The 11,302-nt window shown below is 49.0% G+C and overlaps 4 protein-coding genes across 4 annotated transcripts; 1 reads left to right on the top strand and 3 right to left on the bottom strand.

The window, feature by feature from the left end:
* Nucleotides 1-1,959: 1,959 nt before the first annotated feature.
* Nucleotides 1,960-2,270, bottom strand: BO66DRAFT_237483 (uncharacterized protein). The gene has a single exon (XM_025642817.1). The coding sequence runs from the start codon at nt 2,209-2,211 to the stop codon at nt 1,993-1,995; it is 219 nt and encodes a 72-aa protein (XP_025507031.1). The 5' UTR covers nt 2,212-2,270; the 3' UTR covers nt 1,960-1,992.
* Nucleotides 2,271-4,474: 2,204 nt separating this feature from the next.
* Nucleotides 4,475-5,072, bottom strand: BO66DRAFT_389330 (uncharacterized protein). The gene has a single exon (XM_025646775.1). The coding sequence runs from the start codon at nt 4,757-4,759 to the stop codon at nt 4,589-4,591; it is 171 nt and encodes a 56-aa protein (XP_025507030.1). The 5' UTR covers nt 4,760-5,072; the 3' UTR covers nt 4,475-4,588.
* Nucleotides 5,073-6,183: 1,111 nt separating this feature from the next.
* On the top strand, nt 6,184-8,139 carry brlA (C2H2 type transcription factor BrlA; the record flags this gene model as incomplete). The annotated part of the gene is made up of 2 exons (XM_025652462.1): nt 6,184-6,196; nt 6,699-8,139. 2 exons carry the CDS (start codon nt 6,184-6,186, stop codon nt 8,042-8,044), a joined length of 1,359 nt encoding a protein of 452 aa, XP_025507029.1. The 3' UTR covers nt 8,045-8,139.
* Nucleotides 8,140-10,021: 1,882 nt separating this feature from the next.
* Nucleotides 10,022-11,091, bottom strand: BO66DRAFT_237449 (uncharacterized protein). The gene is made up of 3 exons (XM_025642816.1): nt 10,683-11,091; nt 10,494-10,607; nt 10,022-10,359 (listed from the first exon to the last, which is right to left on the bottom strand). Exons 1-3 carry the CDS (start codon nt 10,796-10,798, stop codon nt 10,110-10,112), a joined length of 480 nt encoding a protein of 159 aa, XP_025507028.1. The 5' UTR covers nt 10,799-11,091; the 3' UTR covers nt 10,022-10,109.
* Nucleotides 11,092-11,302: the final 211 nt, after the last annotated feature.

The raw sequence follows: 11,302 nt of genomic DNA, 5'->3' as shown, positions 1-11,302 counted from the left end.
GATTCATCTGATTCTAATACCGAGTGTTGATTGGATTACCCATTTCAAACCAGCGGTATGAATGGTCTGGGAGAGTACTGAGACTTTCGAGTGTTGTTTTGACCAGAACCCGGCAATTGGGGGTGCTGGGTACTAGGTAGTTAAAGCAGCAGCCTAGTAGGGACAGAGGAGCTGTCAAACCACAGATCCCGGTTCTTAGTGGCACCGGATACCAACCCCCCCCCCCTTTAGCGGGGGACTAATTGCTAGTCTATCGGACAATCAAACATGAAGAGTACATAGGTCAACGACGTCGACGAAGACATATCCATAAGGATGAAGAGCTTTCTGTCGCGCTTGGATATCTCGCTACGAGCACTGACAGTGTCATTCATACAATGTGCCTGGACTCAACCCCACATCAGACGTTCCAAGTAACTTTAATAGACAGGATTATGCAGTAGCGATGGAGACAATAATTCGAGCCTCTTGCGTAAATCCAGGTGAGATGGTAGTAACAGCGCAGGGACTAGGCCAAGGTTTAATATCGATAAGGTGCCCGCAATGTACACCGCATAAATCTCTCGACTACAACCAGGTCCATGTGTTTTTGCTCGAGGTATCGAACGTGATATTGTGCGATGGGTCTAGTGAGGTTCGAGCGCTCCTGAATCGAATTTTAGCAACTACATTTCCTGATAGAACGATATCCTTCGACAGTCGACTCATGTGCAGAGGGGTTTTTTTCCTTTTTTTTCCTTTTTTTTCCTTTTTTTTTTCTTTCTGTTCACCCCTTTTTTGGTGTCGAAAGCTAAGAAAGTGAGATCGAGTCGAGAGACTCAAGGCAGTGAAATATCTTTCTGACGAGGATTCTTCAGGGAGAGCCCACGATGTTCGGAGGATACAAGCAATAAGGGGTTTCGCAGTTGGATTCAGCGGTAAACCGGACAATGCGTGCTAGGCTTGATCGTATGACAAAAGGCCAGCCCAGTATTTACTGAATCCTCTCAGTTTGAGGGAATGCAAGCAACGTGTTCAGTACGAATGATCTGTCCAGTTTGGAGCTCATTTCGCATGGCGTTGTGAGGACCGAAGCAACGAATGACGCGTGACAGGTCAGAAACCTTGGAATCTTGCTGGCAGCGCCCCATTATCAACAGAAACCGAAAGAAGTAAAGAACAAAAGAGAAGAGGAAAAAGCAAAGACAGAAAAAGGAAAGAGGAAAAAGAAAAAAGCGGGTCTAGAAATAACCTTCTTCGATGTCTGTCGAAGGAACTATTCCGTCCAGTAGCCGTCTAGTGTCTCATAATCGACAGTGCCGTTTGTCCAATTCCATCTGCAGTATGAAAGAGCGACCGTTGAGAGTGGGATTCTCCGAGCGATGCATCATCAGTAGGTGAGAAAGAGAGGGTAGTCGTCACCGCATCGAGAGTCGAGTCTCGTTTGGTTCGGGGGGCAACACTTGGCCTGTCGGACAAGCCAGAGGTATGACGATCATGTATCAGGCGAGAAGTCGTGACACCGTCGCCCATATTGTGGATGTTTGAGAACAGATGGAACCTTTTCTTGTTCCCTCTCTGCCTTTATTGGGGCTTAAAGGATATCGTCTCACCTCCCCACATTCCATAGCGAGTGAAGCTGGTAGGCCAGGTTCTGTCGGAGCGTTCCTGAGCAAAGGGTCCGAGTGGCGGCTGGCATCTGGCAAGGCTGGGAAGTTTATGATAGGTGCGGCTGGTCGGCTGGTGAAAGATGGCCGAATTTCAAACCTGCAGACTTCAGTCTGGCTGCGCATCCAGCGACTGGACGATCCCGTTCGGCTTAGGGAGGATGATGTGCGTCTGATCAGTGATCGCCGGCCAAAGCGCCTGTCGGCTGCTCTTCACGCCGCACTTCCCCTTCTCCACTCACTCACTCACCCACTTGGTCCATTCCTCATTGAGAATTGATAAGCCGATCTCCGAACTGGGTTAGTCCCTGTCTGGTCCGTCCCTAACTATAGTACTCCGTACCAGTCAGTGAGACTGAAGTCTCCACCTCCGTACAAAAGAGAGGGTAAGAAAGAAAGGTGCTCCGTAGTAAGAGAGAGAGAGAGAGAGAGAGAGAGAGAGAGAGAGAGAGTGTGTGTGTGTGTGTGTATGTGTGTGTCTGAGGCATCCATTTCCTGACTCTCCAGATTCCGCGACTGCAAAATAATTTAACCGCCTCCGAACCTGCACCAGCCCGGCTTTCATTTCCAGCCAAGCAATGTGTTAGTTAAGCATACCGCTCTCTAATAATGCTTACTGAGAATCTCCTGGCTCTCGAGCTCAATTCCTCTTAAACGGCAAAAATAATTCGAGGATGTGTTCCGGTTTGGGATACAGTACGAAGTACCTTTTGGCCGGTGGCTCCTTATCTTAAACAGACAAGGGACGGGAGAGGTGGGGGATTACCTTGGGGTATGTCCGCGATGAACCATGGTTCGAGTGAGGCCATAGCTCGTCCTAGTACTTCGTAGTAGCTCAACCGTCATTCTACATTGGGCAACCCCCGCGCACGGCTCTTGGGAGGGTTTCTCACCTTACTATGTTTGGTTCAATGTTTTTTTTTTCTTTGCTAATGAGGTTACAGCAAGCATCTGGACACGCTCAGCAATAAAAATGGTAATGTACGTATAGTCGGTAGGATAGGTCCTTCGAAATCTGGCTCTCGCTTGCTGGTGACGCTTGTCAAATGAACTTGTTGCCTGTCCGCAAGACAAAGCAAAAAAGAAACGATGATATGGTTTCAAATTTCTCTGAGGGTTAGGGCCTATCTGCAATCCAGGCCGGGTTCGCACAGACCAAACATAAGCAAACGCCTGGGAACTAGATTCTGAACGTGAGTGATGGAAAGACTCCCGCTGCCGGCGGCTGGGAACGTCCTGCACCAAAAGAAAAAAAGAGAGTACTATCCTCGGAGAACCTAGATGAGGTTCGACCGAGCCAGATGGGCTTATTATTTTCTGTGGGATAGGGTAAGATCTCCGTCCACGGTGGGAATTCCCGAGACGGGATTCGGTCTCCTCGGGCTCCTCTTGCTGTGTGGGGGACGATTGCATGGGAATAAATTGTCCGGTATTGATTCTTCTTCACTCCAGATTCTCCCCCTTCTCTGCTCAATATAGTAGTTTTGAATCGCACTCCCTTCTCCCTTCTCCCTTCTCCCTTCTCTCTTTTCGCAGAACTTGGTTCTGAAGTCGAGGAAAGAGTGAGGCAAAATGTAGTTTGCTAGCACTCAATGAATGGTGACAGCACGCCGCCGGCTATGCGGGTTTCCTTCTTTGGTATACGCTCACTATGCATATGACCGAGTGGAGCCGGATCCTGGATGGATTAGCCGGGAGGGGACAAAAAACGTTCTGCCTTCATTGCTGATGTGCCTCAGAGCCTTGCACTCGACAAAAGTATGATAATCTCTCACTGAGTCTCAGACTATGAGGGGTTTGACAGTGGTCTAGACGGTGGCGTTGAAACCAGAAGACGATCGATGATGCTTTGGGAAACCTGTGGCGTCGAGAACGTACCTGGCCGGTGCACTAGAAACTGCAGCCAATATCATTAGGGCTGGTAAAGCGAATGTCCACTGGCAGCATGTAAGAATGGGGAGGGGAACGGTAGTATCGTGGCTCTCGGTGTGGAGTTTCATACTACTATGTACAGTATGTGCAGTGCATACATAGATAACACTGACGATAACTGAGGCGGCGGCGGCCGGGGGGGGGGCTTATTTTACCCTGTCCCAGCCTACCAGGATTATTTCGACTATCATTGGTGCTGTCCCCATGAATCTCAATCGGTGCTTGAACACACTAAGTTACTATTTCGATCTTAGAGATTCCAGTGCGAAACGCCGAAATGCAAACCTCCTACTCCACATGGTGATTCAGCAAAATTGCCGATCGACCCAGGCTCCAGGGACTTTAGCAAACCTCCAGTATTCTTTACCATAGCTGATTGGGGAGTCTGGTGGTACAAATGTTTCAAAATCCAGGTAAGATTTGAAAAACACGTAATAATTGAATATCTGTCATGGATGCTGTTCATAGTCGGTGTCCAGGTAGACTTAGTTTTCGATAGCCAACTAAGAAATGCCGGGGGGGGGAGGGGGAATGGTTAGTATTTACTAGGTAGTTGGTGCCTACTAGGTAGCAAATGAAGCGGTGGGGGAAGTACAGTACTTACTGTACTCGACCTGTAGTTACGGAGTACTGAGTAGTGGACCAACTAAACAACCTAAGGTATGGCTGGTATGGATGGATAACTTTTAGTCTACCCGGGGGAGATCCCGAGCATCTGGAAGATTGACGGACGATGATCCAATTCTATGATCCGCGTTAAAGTTTAGTTTTTAGTTAACTTATTGCCTGTCCACTAACCACTTAGTCAGGGCTCTCCCCAGAAGCTAAACCTGCCCTTAGTGGTCGCGATCCTCTGACGTTCGAACATTCCATCAGTGGTTCTTCCCCTCCCACATCTGCGCCTCATGCATTCCTCCATTTTCTTTTCTTTTGTTATTCTTCTTCTTCGCTCTTCTCTTCTAGTATCGTCTAGCTCAGTCTTGTTTTGTTTTGGTTCTTTCGCTTGATTGTCACTTTCTGGCAATGAACTCTGTTTGGCTGACTCTAATCTGGTTCTCATCTCCCGATTGACCACTCGCCCAGTCGCCTACATTACAGCGGCCACATCCTGCGGTATACCAGCAGTCGAGGGAGATGAGAGAGAGGAGGGGGAAGAAAACCCCGAGTCGGGTGCATTGCATCTGCCAGAGGTAATTTACGGTCATCGATACAGTCTGAAGTAAGATTGTTACGATCATGATCTGCTGTCCATTCTCGAGGTGATGATTCGAGGTGCATGAGGCGGACCCAGTCAAGCCATGGGACGATCCACTTGACCGGACAGAATTAGACACCCAGATCTGTGATCATATTGTGATTTCCGGAGTGGATGTGGACAAATTACACTACAAGAGCAAACCAAGGAAACGGATCCATTAGCACATAATAGGATTATTGGTTTTAATCTTTGAGTGTTTTCTTTGTCTCTTGAGTGTAGATTCAACCTAAAACTAGAATCATTGATTGATTTTGACATACTTAGCAAGTATCAGGCAGCAAGATGAGGAAGGCGAGTGTGGATTCAACGTAGTAGTTTGAAAAATAATTAATCAAATTAAAAACTGTTAGAGTAAATACCTTAATCATAACATCACTCAGGGAAAGGGAATAACAGCGAATCCCGAAAAGAAAATAAACTCGCAATAAAAATAAATTCGAAGGAAAAACAATTACTTCCTACCCCCAAAGAATTCTAAACCATCTTTCCCACCCCCCTCCCTCTTTTCTTCCAAGTGAGGGATGGGGCGACAGGAAAGAAGCTCACACTTGCACGCTGTTCTCTCTTCTGCTCCTTCACCTAATACAGTAACTCGGTCATATAATAGAACAGATTTAACCTCCCACTTGAGTCCTTTCGTCCCCCGGTTTCCCCTGCCAACAAAGGAACCTCCACCACTTCCTCCCCTCCCCCCCTCTCCGCCAGGCACAACCCTTCGACCTTGGAACACAAGTGCAATATTAGACAAATTTACGCTTCTATCGATAATCCTAAGACATCCCTTCCACTTGACCTGCGTCTCCAAATCAATTGTCTCCATTATCCCCTTGCTGGACTGTACCGTTTTTCCTATAACTACAACATCCTTCTGCTGCAACTGAGACACAGACAACCCATTTCGGCTTCATCCTCTACGACTCGACCGTGAATCCCATCCCTCTCGCACTTACTTCCGCTTGTCGTGCGAACACAGGATCGAGAACACCGCGTCTACAGGGCGACTTATCGATCTCTATCCACCCCCATCCAACCTCCCCCCTCCGTCATCATCGCGGTGATCACGTCTATCCCCCTCCTCTCGTCTACTACGTCTACTTCCACCTTGTTCGTTGTCTTTTAATCCAGAGACAATCGCGCCTCCTAGGAAACGGTTTGACTCGAGACTCGGGTTTCTACCAATCGAAGACGTCTTTTCTCTCCCCTTCCAGCGGGACTTGTCGCGGTTACTAGAGAAACTCTATAGTCTACATTCCTGGCCTTGCGTAGGCTCTCCAAAGGCACGCGACGCGCCTCTTGATTTTGACTCTGGTCCTTTCTCTCGCTACTCCTTTGGGGACTAGCTAAGCAATGACTTCTAACTGTAAGTGCGATCGGCTCTTCTGTTCCCTTCACAATATATGACCGGGAGATTTGTTTATTTCACCTCGCCTGTCCTCCTCCATTCCCCAACCTCGCACCCTCTCTTTCTTTCTCAGCTCTATTCCCAACCCAGGTTGGCCTTCCTTCATTCTTGCTATTGCTTGTGCATCCTGCTCAGCACATCCATCACTCTCTAAGGAACTCATCCTCACTGTCCCTCTCTATCTCTTGTTGAGATCGCCGATAGTTGTTTGTTGATCGATCTTGGTCCTCCGTTGCCGTTCACTACTTGTATACCCTTTTCCAGCGGACCTTGCCACATTCCCTAATATACTAATAATAACCCAACCAACCCGCGCTTGTTGTGTCATATACCCGCGTCTGACGCTGTACACATCACTCCTCAACTTCCTTATATTGTTGTTCTCTCCCAACTTCGTGGAGCTCCCATCTGCAATCACCTCCCCGCATCAGCTTGTGACGTTCCAACCAAAACTAAACAGTACGTCGGACAGGTGCCAAACTCGAAGTTCCCCCTGCCCCACCTCGCAAACACCGTGAGGAGAACGAAGAGATGAGACCCCAGGGTAGCTTGTCTGATCGCCTAACCGTCGAAGTTGATTGTACATCCCTGGGCTCGAACGAGTGCCCTTCCATGACTAGCTTTTCGCCTCTCGATTCACCAAAGACCACGCCTACCAGTGTTTATAGTCACGGGTCATTGCAGTCCCCTGGCTGGCACGAGGGCGGATCATTCCCCAGTCAGGCCTACGAGCGGCACAGCGGATCGACCCCCATGCGCAGTGCATTTCGCTTGGCCAGTATGACGTCGAACGATGTGATGGGTATGCCTTACTCCAACATGGAACCCCAGGAGCGCATGCCGATGACCGACTTCTTGTCCGGATATGATGAGAATGTTGAACAATTTTGGATCCCTTCGGAAGCCCCCAAAACATACGAGCATGGAGTACAAGGGCTCCCGTACCCTCCGCATATGCACCACTACACTACAATGGCTCGCCCGAATTATCGCCAGCACCATGCACCATACCTTCCAGAATCTGCAACCAACCCGTGTCTATCGCGCTCCATCTTCCATCATCAACATGAACGGATTCCGACTTCCATGTCAATGGGAAATATGATTCCTTGGATGGCCCCGCCCGCAGAATCGATTGCTCCACAGACGATTGCGCCCTCCCAGGTTGCCCCGGTCACCCCACCTCCGTCGTACTCGGAATTCCCAGCATCACTCGGTACCTTCAAGGCACACACCCCAGCCACTCCAGTGCGGTCCTGCTCACTGGGTAGTGGCTCTGGATCGGACACTCCTATCTCTCGACTGTCCGGTAGCATGGACTACATGGATGACTTTAGCCAATCACCCGTCTACCGGGACGGTCTTGTTCGAGTGCAGCGTCAGCCCTCTCGCAAGACTGCCCGGAAACAAGCCTCTAAGCAGAGCATGAGCCTGGAGAACCTACCATCTATTATCAAGCAGGTGCAATTTAAATGCAAAGAGCCCGGGTGCAAGGGACGCTTCAAGAGACAAGAGCACCTGAAGAGACATATGAAGAGCCACTCCAAGGAGAAGCCCCATGTTTGCTGGGTCCCTGGGTGTCATCGCGCATTCTCCCGCAGTGACAACCTTAACGCACATTATACGAAGACCCACAGCAAGCGAGGCGGCCGCAACCGCTACGTCGCCACCTTGGACGAAAACAGTCCCGACTACAACCCAGAGTATCGCGGTCAGCTTACCCCTGATGGGCGACCGCTTTATTCTCAAAAGCATGACGAGACCATGCCCGGCACGCGTCACATGAGTGTCGAGTGGGACGATTGAACGCGGGCGGAAGATTAGGACAGGCGGACCAAACCATGATACCCTTGGCGAACAGGTTGCCATTTCTCCTTTTTGGTCTTAGATGGGGACAGACACGCCGGGCCAGGCAGACCCGGTCGGCGCTTCGCGGCGTTTTTGTTGTAAAACATACCTGGTTATATACACCGGATAATTTCCTTTGTTGGTTTTGATGTTGCATATCCCTTTTCCTTTTCTTCAAAGTTCGTTTCCTATCCCTCTTTCATTTCTCCATCCATTTCCCAAAAAATGTGTCTTTGGAAAGCTGAGGAGGCTTATCCCTATATCGAATAATAATGCATTGAACGCTGAAAAGCATGGGAAAGTTTTGTACACTTCAAGTGACCGCTGTTTGTCTGCTATGCGTGATCTGATTGATCTGATTGACTACTGGACACCCTTATAGGAGCTAATAACCGATAGACTGTGGATGGAAGCCCGAAGGAAAACTATGGAACGCCAGTGGAAAGAGAACGAAGGGATGAAAGAGCTATTTTTTTTTCTGTCAGGTCTGATGCAGTAACCTTTTCCTTTGTCTTGTATTATGATGGATCAAATCTTGACTTTCTTTTTACTTTTACTTTTTTTCTTCTCTCTTGGAGGTTCTGACCCCCCATACAATGTACTATCAAGTGGAGATTCGATGGCTCAGCGTGGTTTCTAAAGAGTCCGTTGGATGAGCTGGAACACATCAACTTAGCCCAGGCGTGGGGCTAGCAAGATCGGGCCGAGGTAAAGTCTGTCTCAGAATGACAGCCCGTCGTGTCCAGGGGAAGCAAAAAGGATGGATTTGTGTAGAATTGGGGATCCATGGGTGGATGTATCATGTCAAAAACATTTAGTTTGTTTAGTTGAAAAAAAGGTGGAGATGTGTACATTCAGTGATGGCCCTGTCTCTCCACTTGCCCACATTTCCACTCACAATGGCAGATTCCCTATTGGCGGAAGGTCTGCCGCTTCCCATGGATCTGTTCTATCTTACCGATACCTCAGGCAGTCTAGACTCAAAACAGACAAACACATCCACTGCCAGGTGTGGAACCCAGAGCGTACTACTTATGTATGTACGTAGTACGGAGTATCTCCAGGCTCTCGAGTACTCATACTCAAAGCAACTGCTCCACTGCAATGGAAATGCCAGATCTTCCCGATGGCTCGTCACATACTGACAGTACGTACTAGATAGTACGGAGTACTGTACTTGCTCTCAGACACAAACACAATCAATCATTCTCCTTTTTCCGTCCTCAACTCCCCATCCCCGCATCACTTTTTCTTTTCTTCCTTTTTTTACTTTTGCACTGCCTCGATTATCTCTCGGCTTCCTTCTCCCCACTCTTGGTTCCAGCAACCGGGATGACCTCAAGCCTCTAAAGCCCACAAAACAATAGTCCCACATGCCAAGTCCCGTGGTTATCGAGGTCTGCGACCTGAAGATATTGGATTCGTCTCCCTGGACATTTATTTATGGTGCTTACAGCAGCACATATCTCCGCCTCCATGGGGTAGGTCGCACGGAATGCTGGCATCTGACTCTTTTTCCCCGATTCGTCCCAGATTACTGGGCCACGGCACACCGCTAATCGACTCTCTGCCGTCCGGTCTTACCATTCGATCGGGAGAGATACACGCTGAATTCGATGGATATCTCGGGGTCCATGTGGTGGAACATACCGTCTATTAATATGCACTCATCTTTCCCCTTTGGACTATCGCTCTGTCCGTGGGCGACACTGCGGGAATTCAGACTGCTTTCTATGTCCATTTTCACAGAGGCCCAGCAAACCACTAGATGCCTATCACTACCGATGATACAAGCTCCGTTTACACGGCTCGATCTACAACGCGTGCTTTCCAATACAGCTGACTAGCATCAAAGACTAGCTCGTCTGTTCTCAAACCCAAGCTTCAAGTCTTCTCGACTTACCAACTCCCTAGACAATCGTTCAAGTGTTGCACGTGGCAAAGCGAGATCAGCTACACAGATCGGTCCAGCTCCAAGCAGTTTGCGTGACAGGCCTTCGTGACATTGACCCTTGATGACCAATCATGGAATCAGGTTGAAGGTAAGCGTCCATAAGAAGTCATATACATGCAGTTCGGCTTCCGTTCGTTTCGATAAAGCTACAGCAGCATTCAACGTGTGATGTACTCTGGCAGAAGTCATACTCGATTGGTAATTCTTTGCAAGTCGAGAATAACGCTCGACTGCCTCGGTCTCGCGAACCGGCGGATATCGAATTTGTGCTATGAAGTACATCTCTGCTCTGGGTATTCTGTAGCCTCTAGGAAAGTACCTGTAATGTACTTCATGTTAGCTGAGTGCCAGCAGGATCCTAGTGTCCAAAGTGCCAAGTACCAATTCCTGGTACGTGGCCCTGGGCTTGGCTTCTAGCCCATGACGCGTCAAGTTCAGACCTGGGTATTGTACAATCCAAGGGAAGGGTAAAGGCTACCCTTCACTACGCGAACTTTCAGTCTTCGGGAACTGATACTTAAGGTGCATGTGTTAAGGTGCATGTGGAATGGAATCCAACCCCTGCCCCTGTGGAGGTGTGAGATCGTGTCACCAAATGTGGATTGGTGCAGCAGAACCGTCCTGTCCAGATTGGCGACTTACTTTAAGAGGCCATGCCGGCCATCGGGAGCTGGCCTTGGCATGAACGGTGTTGGATGGGAGAGCCATATGCGCATGCGTGTTCTGCAGGGCCCGCCCCAATTTCGACTAGTTTGCATACAGCTCGGGAGCTCTTGAATTATACAAGCTGTGCCAAGGTTGGCGTTCCAAGAAGATTTCAGCGTGCGATGTACTCATCTATGTATGTACCTGGGCAATGTTTGTGGGCTTGTCTACTACCTACTGCTCAGGCATGCGCCAACACAGATGAGAAATGCCACGGGACTTTTTCCCATCAGCCTCACTTCTTTCAAGAGAGCTCCTGCATCAGATCAGACTCAAAGTACTAGGTGGTATCCCAGAGCCACCATCCATCTAAAACCTTTAGATACTACCTCAAAAACTACACGCCCTCAGATTGAGTGGTGGTGTGAGCGGGGTGGTTATTGCTTTAGATGCCTCTTCGAACACGCCATGGGCGATCTCCGTGCCATTCTTTCCGCTCATGCATTTTGTAGCGCGATGACCGCGTGATCCACATATCCTCAGTGTCGCCACTGCCACTTATTTTCCCCCTTCCGGCTCTGTGGTCCCTATGCCTATCGAGTTCCAGGTATAACTTG

This window comes from Aspergillus aculeatinus (assembly GCF_003184765.1).
Source record: "Aspergillus aculeatinus CBS 121060 unplaced genomic scaffold BO66scaffold_8, whole genome shotgun sequence".
NCBI classification, from domain to species: domain Eukaryota; kingdom Fungi; phylum Ascomycota; class Eurotiomycetes; order Eurotiales; family Aspergillaceae; genus Aspergillus; species Aspergillus aculeatinus.
The sequence above is the reverse complement of the archived record's forward strand: the minus strand, read 5'-3'. Positions and strand labels throughout refer to the sequence as shown.